General features: G+C 35.5%; 1 protein-coding gene and 1 long non-coding RNA gene across 8 annotated transcripts; both read left to right on the top strand.

Annotated features, from left to right (window-relative positions):
• Nucleotides 1-5,546: 5,546 nt before the first annotated feature.
• LOC131001698 (uncharacterized) lies at nt 5,547-7,545 on the top strand. Of its 3 annotated transcripts, none has more exons than XM_057928275.1 (5): nt 5,547-5,704; nt 5,853-5,912; nt 5,997-6,188; nt 7,009-7,141; nt 7,250-7,545. In XM_057928275.1, the coding sequence occupies exons 2-5, from the start codon at nt 5,887-5,889 to the stop codon at nt 7,304-7,306; spliced, it is 408 nt and encodes a 135-aa protein (XP_057784258.1). In that variant the 5' UTR covers nt 5,547-5,704; nt 5,853-5,886; the 3' UTR covers nt 7,307-7,545. The 3 variants fall into 3 exon arrangements, with proteins under 3 accessions (XP_057784258.1, XP_057784259.1, XP_057784260.1); XM_057928276.1 differs by having other exon boundaries at nt 5,557-5,708; XM_057928277.1 differs by lacking the exon at nt 5,853-5,912 and having other exon boundaries at nt 5,597-5,708; nt 5,942-6,188.
• Nucleotides 7,546-10,750: 3,205 nt separating this feature from the next.
• LOC131001711 (uncharacterized) lies at nt 10,751-21,612 on the top strand. Of its 5 annotated transcripts, none has more exons than XR_009093988.1 (4): nt 10,751-10,887; nt 12,723-13,019; nt 14,050-14,162; nt 21,406-21,612. It is a non-coding gene; the product is annotated as an uncharacterized LOC131001711 (long non-coding RNA). The 5 variants fall into 5 exon arrangements; XR_009093987.1 differs by lacking the exon at nt 21,406-21,612 and adding an exon at nt 20,310-20,467; XR_009093986.1 differs by lacking the exon at nt 21,406-21,612 and adding an exon at nt 18,447-20,250.
• Nucleotides 21,613-25,671: the final 4,059 nt, after the last annotated feature.

Genomic DNA, 25,671 nt, shown 5'->3' with positions numbered 1-25,671 from the left:
GCTTCAACTCGACTGCACCTAAAAATGCATAAAGGGAAATCACGGGAACACCAGAGGAGGTCAAATTATACCATATTTGCCCCGACGAAGCAAGACAAGGATCTTGGGTATTCACAAAAGCTAAGAGTCGAACAACATCCCGCATAAGATTAATCCACTAATGTTGATCCACTAGTTTGTCCATATCCCCCACGAATTTCGGAGGGACCTCCATCTCCTCAATTATCTTCCCGATATCAATACGGCCCACCAAAGGGGATCCCCTTTCTGCTTCTCTATACCTGCAAAGTCTCCTTGACGAAGTATCGAGTAGCACTTGAAATATCAACCATGTACCAAGTACTTTGACGAGATACGCATCGATGAGACCCTGGTGTAGGATGTTGAGAAAACCCTGACCTAGATGAGTCACATAAAGCTTAGAGCGATAACTTTGAAGCTCTTCACTAGAGTTGTCGACCTTATCAATTTGGTGTCCAACTCCTTGTTTCTAGTCTTCTCATACTGGAGGCGGGCTACTAGGGACTTCTTCTCTAATTTCACATTTTGCATCGCCTGGCCATGGCTTGACAGCTCCATCTGGAGATTATCCATTTTCACTTGAAGCTGGATGTATGCATTTGATAGATCGTTTAAGTACATGGAGACCTTCGAGAGCTCATCACTTGTCTTTTGAAGCTCCTCATGGAGCTATTCCGTTTTCTCCTAGGAGAGGGAACCCTTCAAGTTGTTTTGCGCAGGCAGAGAATGATAAAAGCTGCAAAATAAGACAAGAAATACGAATATGTGATACGTAAGATGATCCCGAAGAAAAGTAGATAGGAATATAAGGAAAACTTGAGTTATGAGAAATTACCCGAAGCCCAGGTTGGCAATGCCATTCATGAACTGGGCATGATCATGACCTCCTAGATGTTCCTAATCCTCCAGCTGGAGCAACTCCTCTATAAGCTGACATCTAGGGCTGGTAAACCGGTTCCGATTATTTGATTAAAACCGTAACCCAACCGGAAAAGCTGATTATCGGTTAACCGAAAATCGGTTTTTACCGGTTTGGTTCGGTTATCGGTTAGTGCCTTTAGTGTTGTTAAATAGATTAACCGGTTAAATTAATTAATTAGTTTATATTTTAATATTATAATTTAAATAATACTGTAAAAGTTAAAATTAGACTAGGTTTTTTTTTTTTTCTCAAGTTTGAAACTGTTCTGGCCACAAACAACGTTCTGCCTTCTGCCTTCTTCTGCAGCTCGCCGGCTTCTGCTTCTGCGTTCAGCCGAGATATCACCGGCCACCGGTGCCGCTTCCCGGCTTTTGCTTCTGCGTTCAGCCTTCTTCTACTTCTGCGTTCCCAGCACGCAGTCGCCTCCCAGTCGCCGGCCACACCAGCACGGCGACGACCTGTCTCCGGTGGCCTAAAGGTAAGTACCGTAAGTTTTTTTTTTTTGTTGCTTTTTTTTCCCCCCCAATTCCAGAATTTTTGTTTGACTCATTGTAGTTCAGCCTGAAATGAATAAAATGATGGTTATTTAACTTATTTTCATATCATTTTATTTGTATTGCTAAAGTGAATACATATACATTTTTTACGAGAATCTAACACAATCAAGTTCTCTGGGTTTAAGTTTCCCGTTTAAATAAAAAACATACTAAAGTGAATACATATACATGTTAATGGTTGTTTGTTTCCCATTTTGGTTTTTACGAGAATCTAATTGACTCATGTTTTGGTTACATTTTTTTGATTAATGATTGGGTAAACTAACGAGGAACTGAATGTTTGTATCTTTTTTTTGCAATCAATAGATTTACCTCTGTTTCCCGTGGTTCCATTGTTAAATCACAGAGGGTTCCATTATTAAAGATATGAGCATGAATGCATGATACCCTTGGTTGATTTTGAATCTTTGATTGTGAGCCTCTATAGCTTCAGAATCATATACTCCCAAGAACATGTCTAATGATAAAAAGACAAATATCACAAGTTATGAATCTTTTTTTTTTAAATATAAATTACAAGTGTCTATAATTTTTTTTTTTGTTCTAAATTATCACAAGTTATGAATTAGTGTAGTGGATAAGACTTCATTCTTTCTTTTAAAGGTCAAGAGTTCAAATCCTATTGCACACATTCTACAAATTTGAATTTTTTTTAAATAAAAACTGGTTCGTTAACCGGTTAACCAAATTAACCGGTTAATTCGGCCAAATTGACAAACAGTGGATTAATCGGTTACCGGTTAGGGGAATGGCCCTTCACCGGTTCCGGTTAAAACCGAACCGATCGATTTACCAGCCCTACTGACATCCTTTAGGACCACTTATCTCGAGAGGTGGATGAGATAGGAACACAGACAAGGAACGACTCTTGGAAGCCACTGCCTGTTTTCCCTTTAGAGAAGCAGGTGGCTCTAGAAGATTAACATAAGAGGGGTTGGTAGAGAATTCAACCTTAAGATCGGAGGAGGAGCTAGGAACTTTTTTTTTTCTTCCCTTTCTTGGCCATAGAAGGGACAACATGAGCATCAACCTTTTCCTTGAATGTGCGCTTATGACCTCGGTGAGGGGTCGTAGATTCACAATAGTGGCAGAGCCTGAGAGAGTGAGCAATATATCCACAACCTTAATAGGGGCATCATGAAGTTCTTTTGAGGACGTAGTCAAAGATGAATCACCGGACCAAAAATATGAGATTTTCTGGCGGGATTGAGAAGCGGGTCCTTCGCCTCCTGTTGGATCCTTAACTTCCATCAATGGATTCTTCACCAAGGTGAAATTTCCCAGAGTCAGGGGCCCTGTTTAAATAAAAAATACCATTACTACTAATAGCAAAAACTGAAAATAAAGCAGTTAAGCACATATAAGGAAGAAAGCGCAACCTACTAATGCAAAACATATGCAAATCTAAAATAAAAAAAGAATGTGAGGTTGGAGGGGGAATTATACCCTCTTTGGCAAGCTCATGTGGGGATCAACTTATAAGAAGCTAATAATAACATGTCTCGATTCATAGTTCATTGCCGCTCGGTGCGCATTCAAAGTCTCGATTATAGAAGCTTCATGGGGTGTGAGAGGACGCCCACTAGCGTCTTAATCAAAAACCGCAAAGTATTTATACATCCAATCGGGTGGAAGACTATGATGTTTCGGGTAAAAACGGACAATACTTTCATTTCGGCCGCCAAAACGATAGAACTCATCTTGTACCTTTATCTTACATTAGCATAGCAGAGCAGATTGGAATAAACATCTACCCATTTTTCCCTAGGATTATGCGAAGATGGATACTGGAATGCATGATTTGGTTTATAAAAATGCCAAAAAAAATGAGCATATTTTTGGATAAATAAGAGCATATGGGGGACCTAAGGCCTGCATCTAAGTGGCTTCCGCCAGAAAATCATAGTATGAGGTCAATCCTCATCGTTTAAAGTATGGACATCAAAATTATGGTTGGGGCATAGTTGGTGTTTTAGCTTTGAAACTCGGCATCTGACAAAGTAGAATAAACTTTTAACATGAACATGGCTATATCACAAACAAAGACAGGAAGGAAAAAGAAAAACAACAATTAAGTATCACGTACTCAGAAAAACATAAATGGGAGTAGAAACATAAATTGGAAGAAGATATAGTTAGAAGAAAAGAAATACTTGGTCTTGAACGAGGACACGACACGACAAGCCTTCGTGAAAAAGAAGAGTAAAAAGTTTGAAATGAAGAAGTAAAAATGCAAAGAGTGAAGTAAGAAATTATTTAAGGGAGAAGGTGTAGAAAGTTATCCTCAGATGGACGACGAAGATTAAAGGGAAAAACAAAATCACCAAAAATCTATGGTGGAGATTGTTTGACATTTAAGAAAAGTAGGGAATCTGAAAAATTGCAGAAAAATAAGATATGACAGGTAATTGATGGCAGTGATATCACTGGCTCGGTAAATCAAAGGTCGCCGAAAAGAGGGCGATCCCTGATGGAGGTATCGGAAAAAGGAAAAAAAATGATTACTCTGAGATGATTATCAACGTAATCACCTTGAGTAGCGAGGACTAGTTAAAGCAGAGTAATATCCGCCCTATGCAGTTGACCATATTGGATACGTTGACTCCTCAAGAATCCCGCCATTGGCCTCTGACCCGACGAGATCCCCTCAAAGAAAAGAGATCCATGGCATACTTGAGGAAGTAATTATGGACCTTCAGGACGATACCATCCTAGCAAGAGAAACCTAGGACTGGAGTAACAAAGTACCATGAGAAAGATAAGTCGGATGCTCTCTAAGGATCATTTGTGTCCCTCTTACAGAAAACGTGTGCAAAGGCACATAGTCGCCTGTGGTCTACATCGATAGTGATAGATCGCCTCCACTCTACTGTGGCAACAGATGTGGCAGAGACAAAGCAACTGCCATGCACGACATACACACCATTTGTCAAAGGTAAATCCCATTTTTGCCCTTAAAAACATCTCAACACCCATATAAACACTCTACCCTTCAAAGAGTATAGTACGTGCACTCACTCTTTCACCACTTTCATTCATGCTTAACACTTTTCTTGATTAAATCATCTTCCCCGATATAGCGACTGACTTGAGGGTCAGAGTGCTCACCTAGAGGTCCTCCTCCGATCCTTCTGTTTTGCAGTTCATTCTGCTCGAAAGGCTCGTCTGCAATCTCTGTGGATCTTCAATAACATCCACCGCCCTAATCCCCTTTTCACATCCGCATGGATATTTTACCCTTTAATCTTATATAAATGTGTTGATATTCTTTCTAGAATTATCACTATTGAAATAAAAATGTGACTCAACAACTTTATACAATTCTACTTAAAATAAACTATAAAATATAATTTGCAATCATTTTATAATGATGACATAAAATGAGAGGCCGAGGATGAGTCAGCGGCGTTGGATTGCGGATTCGCCGGAGAAGGAGGTGGCAACGGCAGATTCAATAAGAGGGAGAGAGAGATAGGAGTGACAATGAGGGTACGTGAAAAGAAGAACGACATCGTTTGATTTTAATTTGATTTTACTTTATTTTAATTTTAATTTTTTAATATTGAAACGACGTCGTATTGAACAAAACAACGCAGTAATAGGTCAATAATTAAACGACACCGTTCTTATTCACCGTCCGGCAGAGCCACGCTGGACTCACGGTCGCCACCTCAACGTTAAGTTGGCCGAAATAGCTCGTCGTGGGAAAAATCAAATTAATTTCTTCGGTCTTGCATTTACGTTCCAATTTTAAATGTCATGTTATTTTTCCGGAATTCGGTAATTTCTAATGGATTTAGCGGCAATTAACTCTTTCTTATATTACAATTTTCCTTTTTCAAATTCAAACTTTTAAAAAATCAAATTTAAATTTTATATAATTGATATTTAAAATAAACAATAAAGGAAACAAAATAAAGTAAAAGGGTATTTTGATAAAAAAAAAAGCTTATGAAAAAAACAAAATAAAACAACTTTTTATAAAAAAAAATTGAGGAGGAACTTTTTATGATTATTATTAATAGTACTATTTACTTAAGCAGAATAATTATTTTAATTGACTCAATAATAAAACCAAACACAGTAGGTGAATCGCAGACGTATAACTAATACACTCACAACGCCGCCGACCCGACGCTTCATCCTCCGACCTCGAAGCCGCTTTGCCGTCCGCCAACGACAGAGTCACTTCCACATTCAGCGTGTAAGTAAGAATCGTAAAACCTAGATAAGTTTTTTTACATCGACTTTGCTTTGTGGTTTAAAAAAAAATTAATTTTGTTTTCTACTGAGGCATAATTTTGAAGAATTTGATGTTTCCCGTTTTACTGTCTGCCTCAAAATCAATGCAGTTTCCTGGTTCGATGAAGAGAAGCCGCAAACCTCATGGCTATTTTCTCTGCATTTCGTGGGTAAAAAATTGCGCTTGTTATTGAAATAGGTTTTAAAAGTTACTGTGAGCGGAATAAATCGAAATAAGCAAATACTCGCCCTAGCTGGTGGAGGTCGATAGAGTTGGTAATGGCGGCAGCGAATTTCAGATACTTGGTGCAGCTACACAGAGACGTTCCCAAAGCCGCCAGATTTTATTCGGAGGGCCTTGGTTTCACCATTGATGTCTGCACTCTCCGATGGGCTGAGCTCCACTCCGGCCCGCTCAAGCTCGCCCTTCTCCATTCTTCTACTCGGTGCGTTTCGTATCTCTCGAAATTCATAATCTTTGTCTCTTAGTTCCAATAATTGATCGATTAATTATGTTAATGTCGATGAATTGGGGAAGTATTTTGAGAATGGCGGTGCTGCAAATGATTAGAAGATAGGTTTTAGAGGCGTAGCGCAAAAGCAATTGTGACTGGGCGAAGAAAACTGACGGGGAAATGCTTTTACGAATATTGTTATTGTTATTAGAGAAATTAATTAACTGGTTACGCCATCTAACTCATTTGATTATGCAGTTGAAATTGGATTTTTTTTTTTTATCGTTATTGCTTAGTATTTTTATGCTGCAAAAAACATGTGATTGAATTGAGTTTTTAATGGTTGGCACAACCTTGGTTGGAACCCGAAAATGCTTTGTGATTAGTGCCCTGTTTGAAGCAATCTTGCAATTTGTTGTTTAAAGTTTTTGGTTTATGGATGAAGATCACGCTGTTGAGTATATGTGTATATGTTTTGAAACATGTCAAATTGGCCATTCTTTTTATCCCTCCATATATCAATTATCAAATTTTGTTTATTAGTTTGATTGATGCATTCTTATTTGCAGATGAGCTTTTACAAATATATTTAATTTATGAAGTTCTTTTTTGTGGCTTTCATAGCTTCTTCTCGTGTTACAACAATTAGCTTGTAATCCGTATGAACAATGCCTTTTCTTTGCCTTGATTAGGTGCTTGTAAGACCTGATTTAGAATTCTCCAAAATAGATGGATGTGTCGATCTAACATTGTGCATATTTAACTAGCTTGTTAAAATGCCATGCTCTATATTTTTGCTTTACTTTTTCAGCGACCATGTTGAACACAAGGGTTATTCATCGCTGCTATCATTTACAGTAACGGACATCAATAGTACCGTGACGAAACTGATGACCTTAGGTGCCGAACTGGATGGCCCAATCAAGCATGAAATCCATGGAAAGGTAACCTCCATTTCTGTTTACTCTTGAAGCTATCTTTATCAGATTACCATAACGTTTTCGTATCAGGATTCTTTTGCTTACATTAGTTTGTGCAACGACTTTTAACAGGTGGCAGCAATGAGGTCTGCTGATGGGCACGTCTTAGGTCTGTACGAGCCTGCTTAGAATTTCCAAAGATGAGCATGCTGATGGGCACGTCTTAGGTATGGAATACCTCGTTTAAATTTATGATGGGATGGATTGATTTCTGAAATGGCTGTTAATTTGTTGATAGTCATTTTCTGAAATTGCTGTTGCTTAGAATTTCCGAAGATGAGTAATGGTGTGGAACTTCGTGATTTTGAAGTGGCTGTTGCTTTGTTGATATTCATTTTTGAGTAATCAAAGTGAATATTTTCTTTCGATTTGAAGCATTTAGATTTCATACAATCTCCCCTTAATTCAGCAATGATGCAATTTGAGCATGATCCCAGTTTATATACAGGAGCTCGCTTAGTAGTGGAACAGAATGTGTGAGCTTGCGACTTCAAGTTCCAATTTAGATCATTTACAAAGTTTTTGACCTGTCCAACGCGTCTGGTGTTCTGATAATATTGTTATTTTATCTACCCTACATAATCTTACATACTTCCTTCGTCCCATTGATAATCACTTATTTTATCAACACACCGGAAAAGAGCGGATTTTTGCCCTTGCTGAAAATTAAAGCTGCTCAAATTCCTATGATTTTGTGCTGGTTCCTAACTAGTAGGCTTGTTAATTCGTTGTTCATCCGACGTTCGAGTTATATGAGAGAATAAGTTAAAAAATTCTCAACTCAAATATGTATGTAGTTGCTAAAGATTCAAAGGTCATAAATAGAAATGATAATGGGCTCGATTAGGATCAGATCCTGATTGATCCGGATTCATGTATGAACTTTCTTACTTAGGTTCGAATTTGGTCCTCATCCAAAAAAACGAGATTCAGATTTAAATACATAAAGATCCACAACGTCTCGAGTGCAGACCTGAATCTATATGTTTTCTATATTTTAAAATAATTTTTAAATTAACTAAAAATCAAAATATAATCATAATTATTGTCTAGAGTTTCAATAATCATTCAAAAATAAATAATTACACCATAATTCAACAAAAATATTATAAGAATTCAAAATAAGTAAAAATATAATAATCTAATACTAAATACTCCCTCCGTCCACGATAAATTGGTTTGGATAAGAGGGCATGAGTTTTAAGAACATATGGAGAGATGTGTATAAAGTGAAGAAAGAGTTTCACCTTTTTGATTTGTCCGGTAATTAATAAATGGTTATTGAGTTGAGTTTTTTATGAATATTGTTTGTGAATAAGGGTATATATTCTAAAATAGAAATACCACACTTATAATGAACAGACGAAAATGGTAAAAAAATTACAATTATCGTAGACGGAGAGAGTAATATATTAGTAGTAGACTAGTTGTTCAACAACATATCGAAACAATCAATTATTGTGATTGTTGAAAGATGTCTTGCATGTTACAACTATTTTCAACATCATCAACATTCTAAAGAAGTTAATTAAGATACACAATTATTTCAGTTGTATAGGTACGAAAGAGATGAAAATTAATTATCTTATTATTAAAAATATTTTTATCTCTATCTTTGTCACAATATTCAGTAATAGTGGAACAATGTGTCTTCTATTTTACCTTGAAAAAAGAAAAATAATATTATAAATACAAATAAAAAAGATAATAAAATTTAAATTAAAAAAAAAGTAAAATATTATCTTTAATAAAATTATACTTCATTCGTCCACGAAATAGATCCTAAGATAAATTTAAGGAAAAATCAAAGGAAAAGTTGAAAAATACAATAGGACATAATATTAAATAATTAATATCAATATTCCAAACCAATTTAAATGCATACAAATTTAAATTAAAATAAGATTACCTCTTTCTTTGCAAATATATAGGGCTGACAAATCGTGCGTGTCAGATCGTTATCGGGTCGACCTAATATCAACACGACCTAATAAGGTCAAACCTGAACACGACCTGTTAAGAAAGTGCTCGACACAAACACGAACCCGACACGATTTACTCAAACTCGAACACGAATACGATAACAATATAATTTGAATCATGTTGACGCTATACGATAACAACACGATTTGATTAAAATCCGATTAAATACGAAACCCTAAAGGCTAAAGTGTAGAAAGAATTAAAAATTTAAAATAAATATTTAATAAAAAAAAGTAAGATTAACTCTATCAGGTTATACGAACCCGAAACGAAATTATCAGGTCTTTATCAGGTCGACATGATAAAGACACGAACCTGATAAGATTTGACAATAATCCATTAAGTTCATGCGGTTTCGTATCGTGCTTTCGCATTGTGCTTTCGTGTCATATCGAAAATGGTCAGTCCTCCATATATGTGTAGAGTATGTGAATACAAGACATGATTGAATTATTTTTAAGAGAATTCAAAGAAGTTATGTTATGTTTTGTGTTTCAATTCATTCAATATATAATTGAACAAAAAAAAAAACATTTCTTCTAATCCTAATTTAAAAATAGAAATTTGGCCGAAACTTTATAAAAACAATTCGTTTGTTAAAAGGATGAAGCCGAATATTTGTTAAAAGAATTTTTTTTTGTTAAGCAAAATTATTACTTAACAAAAATTATTATTATTATTATTATTATTATTATTGTCGTTGTTATCATCCAAAACTTTATTACATTTTTATCTAGTTGAAATGATAAAGCGTGAATAATAAATTAATAACAATAGGCAGAAACATAATCAAAATAACAATAATTACTTGTTATGTCATAATCAAGTCATCGTATTAGAAAAACGAAAATAAGCATGAGATGTAGTAAAATAAAAAAGTGGACATTTTGGATACATATTGTTACAAACTTATATATTAAAGCAAACCTCTAATTCATTAATACTCCTTTCGTTTCATTAAAAATGATTCATTTTTTTGACATAAATTAAAGAAAATATGTAAATTGAATAAAAGTAATAGAAGTCACATTTTTTAGAAAATTAATTATTATCTTTTATAAAAATAAACCACTTTAATAAAACAATTCGAAATGAAAAACAAGTCAATCTTTAATGAGAAAAGAGAGTAAGAGGTGGTCTCCCGAGTGTACCATACACTCGAATTGTACTCGACCCGAATCCTAAATCATTTAGATTATTCTGACTCATTTTTTCTTGAAATAACACTAACATTAACACGAAATGACACTAACATTAATACGAACTTGAAATGATATTAACACTATTTTGATTTACAAATGACACTATTTTAAAAATACATTAACACTATTTTGTTTTACAAATGTCACTAATACTATATTGAAATGAAACTAACACTACGTGTAAAATGACACTAGTACTATATTGAAATTGCACTAACACTATATCGAAATGACACTAACATTTGACACCCAGGTATGATAGTCCAATTGGATCAGATTCGGGTTAGAATTTAGATTGGTACGACTCGGGTGTACCGTACATATGGGTGTACAAAAGATTTTGTGAGAGAGTAATATGTGAATTTACACCCACCCAATTAATATATAAATAAACAAATAAATACAAATAAAATAGATAAAACGCGAAATTTGAAAAATTAAACCGAGAGAGCCGCACTGTACAATGCGCGCTCTGATGAAGTTTCGTTTGCAGCGCGAGATCTCGCTAAGCATTTAATCACAACGGTGCGTTTTCCTCCAATTCCGCTATTTTGATAATGTATGATGTATCATCTGCTGTTATTTTATGCCAAATCTAATTTATTAGTCTTTTCTTTTTCGGCTGTCTTGGAAATATGGTCGGATATCTGGATATGATGTAGTTTATTGGGCTCAAATTATGGAAAGATGTGAAAATAGTGCAAAAGATGTACATTTTCAAATGGCAACCGCTAAGAAATTGGTCGATTAACTCCTAATTTGATGACTTTGAAGTTAGGGCACTAGCTGTTATTCAAAGGCTGTTGCTGTCTTCGTGAATTTTATTGGAAACGAAGGACTGCTCGATTTACTAACTTGATCTGCCTAAAATCAGGGGTTCCAGAAATTGGTTTTGAGGAGACAGACAACTTGAATTTTGAGTGGATTTAGGGATATTTTTAAATGGGTAGAGACTTTGCTTCACCTTCAAATTTCCATTCGAAATCAGAATTATGACTAAGAAGTTGGAGTTTATTTGGCCAAGCTTTCACATAACTCAGTTGCTACTTCATTATCCGTTAGTTTTGGCCCATTAGAAGTGATACTTATTGCTGAGAAAGACGAATATTTAATTCCTAATGTCATTTGATGTTCATTATATCAAAAGGTAAAGCTCATCGAACCTAGAACCCCCAATGGTGTGATGAGAACGTTGTTTGCAGGAAATTTGGAAATCAAATATGAAGAATTTTAACTCATTATCAGTTGGTATCAATCTTAAGGATATTGAGTATATTTTGTCCCAATGCCTCTTTCTGTCGTGTTATCAGGAATGCTTGCTTCTTACATTGTTTGCATCGTTGAATTTGTTGATTTGGTTATATTTTTTTCAATATGGTGCTGCTATGGCATCATAATCTTCTTCCTGTTGTGCAATTCTTCATCATTCATGTTTTAGATAAAGGAGTAGCATTAAACATAAGAAGTACTGCCAGAATATAACATGACATCTCATATTAAAAGCTGCCTAAATTATCATCATTGAGTTTTAAAAAAAACTATGTGTAATACATTTTCGCTTTAACTAGATCACCATGTTCAGTGTCGTGAGTCGAGTGGGTCTGATGCATTGTCAATATTTGGAAAAGAAAATTGGAAACGAAGTTTGGTAAGGCTCAAAATGTAGAAATATACTCCAAGAGGCAAGAGTGATCGAGTATGTGCTGTTTTGGGGCTAAGCACTGTGTCACCAATGTAAGCAAAATGCTTAATGATGAATGGGCCCATATTTGTGCTAGGCAAGTTGGGAGTCCAGCTTTAGGCTTAATAAATTTGGCTGTATGGGCTATAGAAGTCTAGTCAAGATTGAGATTCAGTCCAATGAACTTTTCAAGTCTTAAATTGGCTGTGATTCAGCTATTTAATCAGCAACAGCAGGCTCTGTTATGAATTGAAGATGCCAATTAATTCATGGTAACAAATCCAAAATAAAATCAAAATTCAAGGAGCTCCTGATGAATTTAAACAATAACAAGTTTTTTTTTTTTTTTTTTCGTGACTCATTTATTTCAAGGTATGTATTGCGTGAACACGCCACAAGGGAGCTTCTGTTGATATATGCAAGTTTTGTGCTCACTTACATTACTTGCTAAGTGTTAAATTACATTTCCACCATAATTTCATTTCTATATATGGAATTTGAGGAACAAGAGGTAGCATGGTGATTGAACTTTGAAAATATATATTGGATTTGTATATTTATTTATTTATTAATTTTATACGTGAAATTGTCGTGTCAAGTGAGTATAGTAGTTGATGGTCCATTAACTGACAAGTAGGCACGCTGGCTGTGAACTAACATCTTCAATCTCATGATGCAGGCTAGAAATTGTTTGCTAAGTGGTGGTGGTGCAAGTTGGCCACCTTTTGCCTTTTGGCACGAGAAAACATCTGATGGTGATCAATCCATATCTAATGCCAAACATGTGTTTATCACCAATCTTTTCAAGATCTATCTATATCCCACAAGATCTCTCTTCCACCATGTTTCTGCTTGTCATTTCAGGGGCTCGCGAATCTGTTTGCATGGCAACAGGCCGCATCACTTGCTTTCTTTGCGTCTTTGTCTTGTATCAATAAGGGGTGCAAATGAGTCGAGCAGAGACGACAAAAACCAGGTATTGAATTCGACCTTTAACTCTAGGGGTGCCAAAATGAGTTAGGAGATCTATTTTTGGAAATGAGAGATATTCTTAAATCAGAAAAGTAATGGAATTATTAACAAAAGATAATAAATAAATAAATAAATAATTTGTGGGTGGAAATGAGAAACTTGGTTGACTATAGCCGAAAAACAAGGGCAGTGCTCTACACCTGGTTGTTGCTACGTTAAGTGGCAACTCATGCTTCTCACTGTGCTGCCACAGATCATATGTGATAGCTACCATTAACACTAGTACATTTTATCCGATTTCTCTTTCTATTTTTCTCATCTTACTTCATTCATGCACGTTATTGTTAATAAGTATATTTTTCCTCACTCAGATTCAGGGGGTGCTGGGGGGAGCATTAGCATCCCCTGATTTTAGGCCCTCTTAAACCATTTTTTTTTTGCGTTTTAAAATTGCGCTTGATTTTGTTATTGGTGTGGATATTGGAGATCTGGTAGTGTTGTTTCACCCTTAAAAGTCAGGTTGACCATAGAAAGATTTTATTTATATGCGCTTCATTTAATTTGGAGTCTTTTGGGCAGTACATTGGTAATGATTGATAATTTTACTTACGTGAGCTTACATTTTCCGTGATGGGACACATTTTGCAATTATATTCAATAATGATATTTTGATTCACTACTAATCATTGATAAGGTCGTTGTGAGTCTTTTAGTAAAGAAAGTATTTTTTAGTATTAATTTCATTTTGGTTTGAATGTTATGTGGTGAATTCTTAAGTCGTTTTTTCGTCTTTCTGTCATGTCGGCAGTCGGCACAAATTTGCTTATATTGTTAGATCAAAATATCAAATGAAATTAATTGAATAAAGTAAGCTCTAATTTCTCTATTTGTTTGTTAACTTAAATTGTCCGTCCGATTGTCGAAAGAATTAGATATATATTTCTTTTTTTATTGGGATCTCAATTAACATGTCAGGAATATAGTGAAATTGGACCTGGCACTAATTTCATTATTTTCGAATTATTTTTATGCAGATTGGTTTAGGGCTGTGCGTGCGGAGGCGGAATGATAAATCATTATCTCAAACACGTTTTGAATTTCAGGAGTTGATATTTAGATTTTGTGTAACATGACTGATTGATTTGAGGTATGCCACAACACACCCTAAAGGAAAAAAAAATCGAATGTTAGTAGTATTTCTCAGTATATACGTAAGTACTATTTATGTTATGCGCATTTTACCAGTATCTTGAAGATAAATTTAATAAACGCTGCATAGATAATTTCATGATTTACTAATTTGGCAGTCGAAAAAGTATAGGTAGCACATCAAATGTAGGTTGTGAAAAAAGGCAATAATTAATTAGTTTGTTGAGTAAATAAGAGATGATTTGCAAACTTTCTTTTTCTTTTTTACTGTGATAAGTCCTTTTCTCTCCACGTAGGCGATTTGAAATATGCTTTTTTGGCACTCCCTTACTGTATGAACTCTACCCTAGGTCCCTATCCAACCTAGGACTACTGTAATGTCCACGACCCTTTAATGGCTCAGAAAAGCCTACCCCAATATCATTAAGCCCACGTTTGTGTGGGTAAATTTGGAGGTTAGAAATGGAATCCATTAATTGTTGTTTGATTTGGTCATTATCTTTACTTTAGGGTTGTTACTCCTCAAAATAGAGGAAAAATAAAAGAAAGGTAATTCCTTACTAGTGATTCTTTCAATAAAAATAATAGTTATTGTTATCATTCCACCCATTTATTTAATTTCATTCTCATTCAATTTCTCTATTTGAACCAAATGAGCACTATTTTTTTTATATATTATTATATAAAGGCACGAAATCTTAATCTTGATATTTAATGCCTTTTCTAAATGGGGGATATTAGTTTAAGTAGGTGGTGGATTAATTTGAGGTTAAGCTGGATATACGTAAGACATTCTTAATTAGAGTAGGTGGTATAGTGAATGAAAAATTACAATTGGAATTAGTGTAGGTGGTATAGTGAATGAGACCTATCAGTTTGTCATACATATGATCTGGTCCAGCATAATCCGAAACCTCCCATCTCATCTCATATTTATTTATATACAAATAGTTTGTAGGAGGAGGGATGGGAAAGCATTAAACTTAAAAGTAACTGGTCAATGGATCATCCATAGTCAGTAACTTTGATATTTGAAAAATTAGGTATAATGAGCCAAGTCCCTCTTAAATTGATGGGGCTGGGGAACAAGATTTATTCCATATCATCCGTTCACGATCTCAATACAATCTTGTCAATTACCATTTTATTCACCTTCAATTACCAAAGGGCCCCCTTGGATTTGTTTATATCCAATAATAGCGATAACTTAATTGTAGCTTAGATAATACTGTGACATCTTTTTCGAAAACAAAGATTGATAAGGTTTCCACATTGTTGTCGATATACCTCAGTTTTTTTTGAGACAAAACTAAAAAAATATCCATCAGGATATAAAAATTAAAACAATCAATATTTGTGCAAAATTACGTCATTATCTTTATTTTATTCTTTTGTCAAAATTTTCACCTTCTTCTTACTCTCTTTCTCCCACCCCCTCCCATCTATCTTTACTCGGGTATCCTAATATTCGACGCGGATACTCGCATACCCGAAGATTTTGACCTTTTTCTTCCCCTTTTCTAGTAGTTTAATTTTTATTTTTATGTTTTTTTTGGTACCAACTAGCAAGCCTCTAAATTTAAATTAAATTTATAGCATTTAATGTGTCATTTGTGTCTTGTGATAAGTAAATATTTATAAATTATCAATATGCTGCCTTATACTCCCTCCGTCCCCAAAATAAGCCCCTCTTTGGGGACGGCACGAGTTTTAAGAAAAAATGGTAAAGTGTATTGATAGTGAAAAAAAATATGTTATAATTAGTATTGGGAGTGGTGAAAATGTGAAAAAGTATTATAATTAGTATTGGGAGTGGTGAAAAAAAGAAAAGTAAAAATAAATAAAGTATTATTGGTGGTGGGGTAGTTGTCCAAAAATGGAAAGAAAGAAAAATGAACTTATTTGGGGAACGTCCCAAAAAGGAAAAAGAGGAACTTATTTCAGGGACGGAGGGAGTATTATTCAGTAAATTTTTGTAAAAAAAATCGAAATATCCTTTCTATTTATATCAATAATCCACCTATAAATAATTAAATATCTTAGATCTCAAATGCTCAAATCGCAAACTATCAACCTACAACTACAAGGTTACAAGCCTACAACCAAGTACAAACCACCCAAAACCATGAAATCAGACATTGAGACTAATAAGACATAAAAATAAAACATAGTGCTGAAACTTCAAGAGTTCAAGTCTTCAAGTTCAACATAGAGAAAAATGAAAATCGTCAAGTTCTACATAGTCTATGATATTATGCATCAATGGTCAAGGCATGAAATAAGCCAAAAAAAAAAGAATAATATTCAATTTGCTATTGCCCCATTCTCACTTTGAGCCGTTTATGTCGTCCTTGCCTTTTCATCTCGTATGTTGATTAACACTATGGATAAATAAAATATGAAAACAATTAACAAACAATAGAGAATAACAAATATTAACACACTGAAATGTACTTACCCACTTGAAATTCTCTTTCTAACTTTTCATAAGGCACACATTCTTCATTTTTTTTGTTAATAGAACTAGTACTCAACCAATCGGCAACACAAATTAAAGCCTCAACCGTACTAGATGCAACGAGCTCCTATATGAAGAGAGAACACGACCTCCTATGCTAAATGCGCACTCGAAATCAACATTAGAAGTGGGTATAGCCAAGATATCCTTGCCATCTGAGATAGAACAGGATACCATGGACTATTCTTCAACCACCACTACAAAATACCAAAATTATCAACTTCGTCATTTGCCAATATGTTTTGCTTCTCAGTGAGATAGAGTGTAAGCTCATTCTTATCAGATTCATCAAGCTCTTCGTCACTCTCCAGCCAGAGAGGTAAGAGCACCTCGACAGTCCCTACACCCTTGAGATGGAGCTACAGTAGAGGTACTAGGTACTCGAGGTGGAGGTAAATTCACCCTATACAAACCCTTATAGAACTCAAACATCTCATTCATTGAGTATGTAACCTCATTGGTTAAATCGGCTCCCCGTTCAGGTTTATGATTACAAACATTTTTCCACATGCTTTATCTTTTGCCTTGGATCCAATGTGGCAACAATGTAAAGAATCCGTCATCCTTGGGTTCAAAGCTTCTTCCTCATGCCAATATTTGCCAATCTTTAACCTCATCTTAATTGTCATGGAACTTATTTCATAACCATCATTATGTTCCAAATTTGATATGAGATCAAATATATAACGAACCTCAAGCAAAAACAAGTGCTAATGTGGCGTATGTAGTGCCAGATACAAGAAGAGTTAACTCATAAAACTTTTTCGTATATTCAATGATCTTTTGCACATTAACCCAATCTGATGCTTCAAGCAGTCCAATAGGAACATTGTCATGTTTCTTATGCAACAAGTCAGCTGTATAAGTGGCAAACATAGTTCCACACATCTTTCATACCTCTTCATACGATTCAGCGAACTCTAACATCAGATATGTAGAGTTCCATCGAGTCGGGACAACTAAGGATAAGGCCTTTGTACAAGTAAGTTGATGTCGTAGTACTGTAACACTGTTGAAAAATTGTGTATATCTTGCTGGTGAGGCGTTAGCCTACTTGACCGCCTCACTAATCCTTTTCACCGATATCCTTATTTCCTCTAGCCTATCTTGGACCATTAAGTTAAGGACGTGTGTTGCACACCGCATGTAGATGTAATTCCCGCCTATAACATTCGTCTTCAACATGTCAAGGTATGCTTGACATGTCTAATTGCCCCATCGTTAGAAAGTCCATTGTTATTAGGTGGAGCGATTTATGTCTGAGCAAAAAAGAGGAAGGGTTGGGTTTGTCGAATATTGAATGGCTCAATTCGGCGTTGGTCTCGAAATGGATTTGGAGGTACTGGGAGGGGAGGGACTCTTTGTGGGCTAGGATTGTCACATCTGTTTATGGAAATATTGAGTGGGATGGGGAGGGTTTCAGTCTAAAAGGATCTAGGAGAACCAAATCGGGATGGTGGTTAAAAGTTGTTGCGGTGGGAAGGGATGGTTCGGGCAAATGGTTCCTAGATAATATTTCTAGAAAAGTTGGGAATGGACAGCAGATCATGTTCTGGGAACATAAGTGGGTTGGGCCGAGTCCTCTTAGATTGGTTTTCCCTAGATTATACCAACTAGCTGCTAATAAGAAAGCCACTGTGAGTGAATGGGGAAAATGGGTCAATGGGGAGTGGGAGTTTAAATGGAGGAGAGACTTGAGGGATTGCGAGAAGGAGGTTGTTGCCCGGCTTGCTAATCACATCTCTCAGTGTGTTCCTTGTGCAGGTAGCGATGATAAATGGACTTGGGCAGCAACACCAGATGGTAGATTCTCTACAAAGTCGGCGTATGCAACGATCAAAGCACGTTGCCAGGAGAATCCAAGGGCGAATTTTGAAGCGAAGCTCCTCAATTCGGTTTGGAAGGCAAAGACTCCTGAAACCTATTTTGACAGCTTGGAGGTTGCTGGAAAATCGTCTCCCTACATGTGATAATTTGTGAAAAAGGAAGGTGCCGTTGAGCGAAGAAGAGGTCAAGTGTAGTGAATGTGGAATGCAAGAAGAAACGGCAAATCATGTGTTCCTTTCATGCCCAAAAACGAAGAAAGTGTGGAACGAAATGCAAAAGTGGCCGAGAGTCGCAACGGCACAGCCAAACGAGATCGAAAGACATCTAGGTACGTTTGCTTCCTTCAAGAATGAAAAGAAGATAAGAAAGTTCCTCTTGGCTACTTGGGTGTGCTACATTTGGCTTTTGTAGAAGAAGAGGAATGAGAAAAGTTTCAATAATGAGTGGGAGTCCAAAAAACTTGCTATGGAGATCAAGATTAGGATGTGGAGTTGGAATAGGATTTTTGGGATTGTTGATGAGGAGATTGATTTGAACTCCTGGTGTGATTATGATATTCTTTGTAAACTGATGTAAGGCTATTGTTCGGTACCTCTGGTACCATTTTTCTCCTTAATATAGTTCTCTTTTTCGATCAAAAAAAAAAAATCTTTGATCTCATATCAAATTTGGAGCATAATGATGATTATGAAATAAGTTCTATAGCAAGTAAGATGAGGTTTAAGCTTGGCAAATATTGACTTGAGGAAGAAGCTTTGAACCTAAGGATGAAAGAGATTATTTCCATTGCTTGTGACGCCCAGGACAGAAGTATTGACTGGCTCCTATTAAGGCTTTGAAGCGGAGGGTAACATGAATGAAGCGAAACACACCAAAAATAGAGGGATTCCAAGAATATGCAGGTATGACTGCATATTCAATGAGAGCTTAAATGATTTGATTTGTAATACTCAAACTAACAATATGCATCTTTTTTTCCGATGACCACGTTGAAGAAACTCCAAGGTTAAACGTGCTTGTCTTGGAGCAATTTCATGATGGGTGGCCATTGGAAAGTTTCTTAAGGATCATGCAAGTGAGAACAAAATACGCTAGAAAAGACTTGTGTTGTGAGGACAACCGTCAAGTCTGGAGCCGGATCGCTACATTGTTGCTGCATTAGATCCAAGGCGAAAGATGAAGCATGTGAGAAATGCTTGTAATCAGTTTATGGACCTGAAAGAGGATCCCCTTTAACTAGTGAGGCTACAGACTCAATGAATGAGATGTTTGAGTTTTATATGGGTTTGTATTCGGTGAATTTGTCTCCACCTCAAGCACCTAGTACCTCCACTATAGCTCCATCTCAAGGGCGTAGAGATCGTTGAGCCTGTCTGGCTTTGGAGAGTGACGAAGAACCTGATCAATCTATTAAAAACAAGCTTACACCCTATCTCACTGAGAAAAAACACAAATTGACAAATGATAAAGTTGATAAGTTAGATATTATGTAGTGGTGGTCAAAGAATAGTCCACGGTATCCCATTCTATCTGAGATGGCAAAGGATATATTGGCCATACCCACTTCTAGTGTCGCTTCTGAGTTCACATGAGGTCGTGTTCTCTCCCCGTATAGGAGCTCATCCAGTATGGTTGAGGCTTTAATTTGTGTTGAGGACTAGTTCTATTAACAAAAAAGATGAAGGTGTGCCTTATGAAGAGTTAGAAAGGGAATTTCAAATAGGTAAGTACATTTCAGTGTGTTAATATTTATTATTCATTATATTTTGTTAAATGTTTTCATATTTTATTTGTCCATAGTGTTAATCAACATGCGAGACGAAGAGGCAAGGATGACATAAACGGCTCAAAATGACAATGGAGTGATAGCAAGTTGATTACTATTCTTTTTTGGCATATTTCATACGTTGATCATTGATTCATACTATCACAGACTATGTTGAACTTGACGATTTTCATTTTTCTGTATGTTGAACTTGAAGTATGAGCACTATGTTTTACTTTTATGTCTTATTAGTCTCTATGTCTTATAATTTTATTAAATATTGTTGGTTTCATGGTTTTGGTGGTTGGTACTTGGTTGTAGGCTTGCAGACTTTTAGTTGTAGGTTGATAGTTAGTTTTTGATTTGAGCATTTAAGATCTAGGATATTTAATTATTTACTGGTTGATTATTGATATAAATAAAAATGATATTTCGATTTTTTTAAAAGAAAATTAGTGAATAATGTAAGATATAAATAATAAATAGAATATTGATAATTTGTAAATATTTACTTATCACAATTGGCACATCAAATGCTATTAATTTATTTTGAATTTAGAGGCTTACTAGTTGGTACAAAATAAAACATAAAGATAAAAATTAAACAACTAGAAAAGGAAAAAATAAATAAAAATAAAGGTCAAAATCTTCGGCTATGCGGGCATCATATGGTACCGTATCGGGTATTAGGGTACCCGACTACAGATAGCGGGTCGGGTTCGCGTAGTTCATTGGAGAAAAATCAGGATGGGTACCCGCCCCAAATAGACAACCCTAATTCTTTGCATTGCATTGGAACTGTGCCTTGTGTGATCTATTTTGGATATGAATTTGTACTCCCTCCATCCACAAAATATATGCTACTTTGCTTTTGGCACGAGTTTTAATAAAATATGAGTGAAGTTGGTAGTGGAGTAAGGGTTTCACTTTAAATGTGAGTGGAATTGTGTGGACCCTACTACTAAAAATGGATGTGGCATATTTTTTGTGGACGAACGAAAAAAGAAATTGTGGCATAAATTTCGTGGGCGGTTGGATTATTATTTTGTGATGTCATGCTTTGGTATTGTTTTGATCAATTTTGTGCATGAATGATTATTTTGGAGCAATATTATTAATGGAATATGTCAGAGGGGTGAGAACAAAGAGAAACAGGCCTAGAAATCAAGGAAAACGTGAATCAATCGTGAAGAAGATCGACGATCGCCAAAGTCTCTGTTTGCGCGCACAAGATAACCGATCCCCCGAAATCATTAAGCAATGAAGAACAAAAATGATGACCAGAATCGACGATCACCGATTCTTCTGTGTCAAATCTATTTTCGGATTTTATCTGTTATTTTTCGATTTTTTGATTGGATTTTTCCCTGAGCCTATGAATAGGTCTCATTGTTGACCTATTTAGGGTTTCGCATTCATATTTTTAGATTCATAGACTTAGAATTTTATTTGCTCTCTAATTTTTAGAGCTTGAATCGGATTTCTAGAAAATTGAATATTTGAGTTTGTCATACTAAATTCTTTAAGGGTTTTATTTAATTTAATCTTTTCAATTGCTTTCCTTTTAATTATATATATATATATATATATATATATATATTGCTATTCTTGGCTAATTTTATTTATGATTATAGGGTTTGTATGTAGTTGATTGAATATGTGTAGTTGATTTATTAATATTAATTTACCCTCGAGATCCTGATTCATGATTAATGGTGCATGATTAGTTGCATGTGTAGTTGTTCAGGTTGAGACTTGAATGTGATAATTGTAGAGTTAATTCATGAATGCATGATATAGTTTTATCTTCAGATTTGAATGTGATAGGTGGGCTATGGGGAGCTATTTTTCGTGAGCTATTTGGAGTTAATTTATTGTTTTAAAACTTGAATGTGATTGGAATTTATTAATCAACTTTCATAGTTGTTCGTTAGAGAAGATTATGAATATGATTGCGATCTTTCATCAATGCTGGATTAAAATTGGTAACTGAACCAATAGATTGAATTCACAGGTTTAATTAACGTAAATACATTTCCTAGGGCCACTGTTTTTAATACTATTTGATTTATTTCTTTGATTTTATTTGCATTAGTTGAGTCTAGTATTATATATATAGGGTTAGGTTATATTGAGAAGCTCAAAGGTGTTGAGAAGTTGAGAAGCAATCTAATAGATGAACATGCCAATTAGTTTTTATGAACACGAGTTTGATTTGGGGTTCGATCCTTGTCAGTGACGTATTTTTTAACAAATTAAATAGATTTGTATGTTCGTCAGTTATATTTGGTATGTTCAAAGAATTTATTGATCTAGGGTCTAATTACCATGTTCATCAAAATGTACTAACATATTCATCTATTACATTGCTTCTCAACTTCTCAACACATTTGAGCTTCTCAATTGAACCACTCCCTATATATATATATATATCATATTCATGTTCTTTTGTCTAAATATTGAATAAGTATTTTTTAGGATTATTCAATGTGTTTTTTTACTTATTTAGTCTATGTGGATACGATAGTCTACTTGCTTTGTGCTACAATTATATAATGTGTTAGTTGCAGTTTTTATTGCTATTAAAATAGTGATAATTTTTTTTCTCTTGATCCTCACCACATTCGAGGATTGTCGCCACAAGCTTCGCACCATGTGCTTGCCGCAATTTCTCGGCTTCGAAACCAGCGTGTGTTGTGGTCAAAGTCTGACTACGACTCCGATGTCATAATCAGGGTTTTAGACACCGAAATTTGGCTGGAGTACCGCAACTTCCCCTATTTGAACCTCGGCTTTGTGCCAAGGCGGTGGAGAGGCATGAGTGAGATTTACTAAGACGAATTTCAATAGAAAATAGTTGGAGCTATGTTTTTCGACAAAGGGCATCTAGTGGTCTCTGAATTTGCGAAATTTATCAATGAAATCAATGAGACCATCAAATTCAAGTTGTCGATGGACATGTCATGCACGCACGACACCACCTCTACGGTGGAAGGGAGGTACACCTATGAAGCGAGCATGGAGGGTTACGCCACTGAAATTGCAAAAGAAGTCTTGCGTGTCTAGAAGATCCGTTGAAAGAAGGCAAATTTGGGTGAGGAGGAGTAGATAGAGAGAGAAAAAGAGATGTATAATAATGAGGAGTTTATTTTTATTTTTTTATTTCTAATAAAATGGCCACCTCAGCTAAAATAGTGCACATGTATTGACAATGTGGATGTTCGTCGGAACACGTCAACTTTTAGTTGCAGTTTTTTTTTTTTTTTTTTTTTTTGGGCTATGAACAAGAAAAAAATGCAACGATGGGTACTATTTGTACATTTTTGAAATTTTGCTCAAACGATGGGCCAAAAAGTGATATTTACCCTTTGAGTTTTAAAGTTATAATTCACAATTAGAAATAGCTTTAGTTGTAAATTTGAGTTTTAAAGTTAATATTCACAACTAGGAATAGTTTTGGTTGTGAATTTAAGTTTTAAAGCATAACTAGTGTTGGGAACTTAATGGAATATCCTAATCTTTGTTTTGATGATACCAAAATCGATAGGCCTTGATTGTAATAAACTAGAACCGTTCGAATTCAAGTGTTAGAGTTCTTTTCTAGTTTAGTTTGTTGTTCTGAATATTGAAGACTGAAGGACGAAGGACTGAAGACTGAAGTTGCCAACTGAAGTATCAGTTGAAGAATCAGTCCGAAACTGATTACTTAATGCGTGCCACGTGGATTCAGTGGACTAATACTAAAGTCAAGTATCAGTTAAACATTATTCCTCGGACTGAACCTCCAACGTTCAAAGGAAGCCACGTACTCCAAAAGTACAGCCGCATTAAATGCAGAGATCTCAGGATCATCATTCTCTGCAGAGGTCATTCCTATTTGGTGGCTACTTTATCAGAGACGTCGCATCTCCTGCTCCTCAACATAGTCGTTCCCACCAAACAAGGAACCTCGAAGATTGAAGCCTCGGCCCAAATTCAAAAAGCTCTCCAACGGAATAAATCTTGAAAACATTCTCCGCCAACAGATCTATTCAAGACCTCTCCTATAAATAGCGTTCGAGGATCACTTCAATCTTCACCGATTCAACGACATAAGCTGAAACTCTGCCAAAATTGTTTCTCAGCCAAAGCTTAACCTCTCCAAAGCTTGAATCGAAGAAGAGAATACCAACGCCAAAAATCAATCACTACTGATTACATATATTCTCTTAGACCTTAGGCAAACCCCTGTTTACCCAGAGCCAAGGTCAAAACTAACTCCAAAGAACTTGTTCTTTGAAGTTTAGTTGGCAAGATTTCAAACCTCCCTTCGACCGATAGAATCGAGTGTTTGAGTTGAAAAGGAGTTCAGGAAGGTACTCTGACTCCGTGAGATCCTAGTGCCAGTTCGTGCTAGGAGTGAGAAATCCAACAAGAGTGAAATTGTTGGTACTGAAGATTGGATCTTCAGTTGATTCGGTTGTGTGCACCCGGCTAAGCACACGGATATGTTTGCAGTGCACCCGTAAGCACTTGCAGAGTGAAGTTGTTGGTCTGATCAACCGACCGTGGATGTAGGAAGTGTTTTCCGAACCACTTAAAAATCTCTGTGTTATTTACAGCTTTCAGTTTTACTTTCCTACTTGTGTTCTTACAATTGATAAACTGGATACTGATTAAATAGAAAGAGAAACCTAAGACTAACAACGTGCTCAACAAAGGCTATTACGAAACAAAAGTATTTCCGCTGCGTATGTTATCAGTCTGACTGATCTATCATCTGATAGTCAGGAAGATTTATAACATCTCTCTTTTAGCAAACTCAACTGAAGCCTTAACGTGCATCAGTTAAGTTCTAGCGACTTAACTGATAACTCATTACTGAAGAGTATTTCAGTATCAGTCGTCAACCCTGTTTGGTCTAAACTCTTTTCAGTAAACAGGCGTCTTAGTTTGTGTGTAAAGTTTTGTTTTGATCTCTATCTTGAGATCCCTCTGATTTCAGAAAAATAGCCTATAGGTGTATTCCCCCCCCCATACACCTATTTGAGACCCTCCGGACCTAACAACTAGGAATAGTCGTGGCTGTGAATTTGAGTTTTAAAGCTATAATTCACAACCAATCTATATAATTCACAACCAAGTTATAGATTGGTTGTGAATTATGGACGTAAAACAATAAGTGTTGTTGTTTTTATGTTTTTTATAATCTTAGTGGATAGCATTTATTTTGAGTTAATGGTGCAAAATATCATTTTGAGATAGTGGAAATCAATAGTTGTCCATCAACTTAATGTCTATAGTCAACTTTGTGTTAAAGAAACATAATTATCTTTCTTTTACATCACAACTCTCTTTCTCATTTGGTCAATTTTTACAACCAACTCTTGCCCTCTCATCTAATTCTTTAGATCTCAT

The sequence above is a fragment of the Salvia miltiorrhiza genome, chromosome 8 (assembly GCF_028751815.1).
Source record: "Salvia miltiorrhiza cultivar Shanhuang (shh) chromosome 8, IMPLAD_Smil_shh, whole genome shotgun sequence".
Lineage (NCBI taxonomy): Eukaryota > Viridiplantae > Streptophyta > Magnoliopsida > Lamiales > Lamiaceae > Salvia > Salvia miltiorrhiza.
The sequence above is the reverse complement of the archived record's forward strand: the minus strand, read 5'-3'. Positions and strand labels throughout refer to the sequence as shown.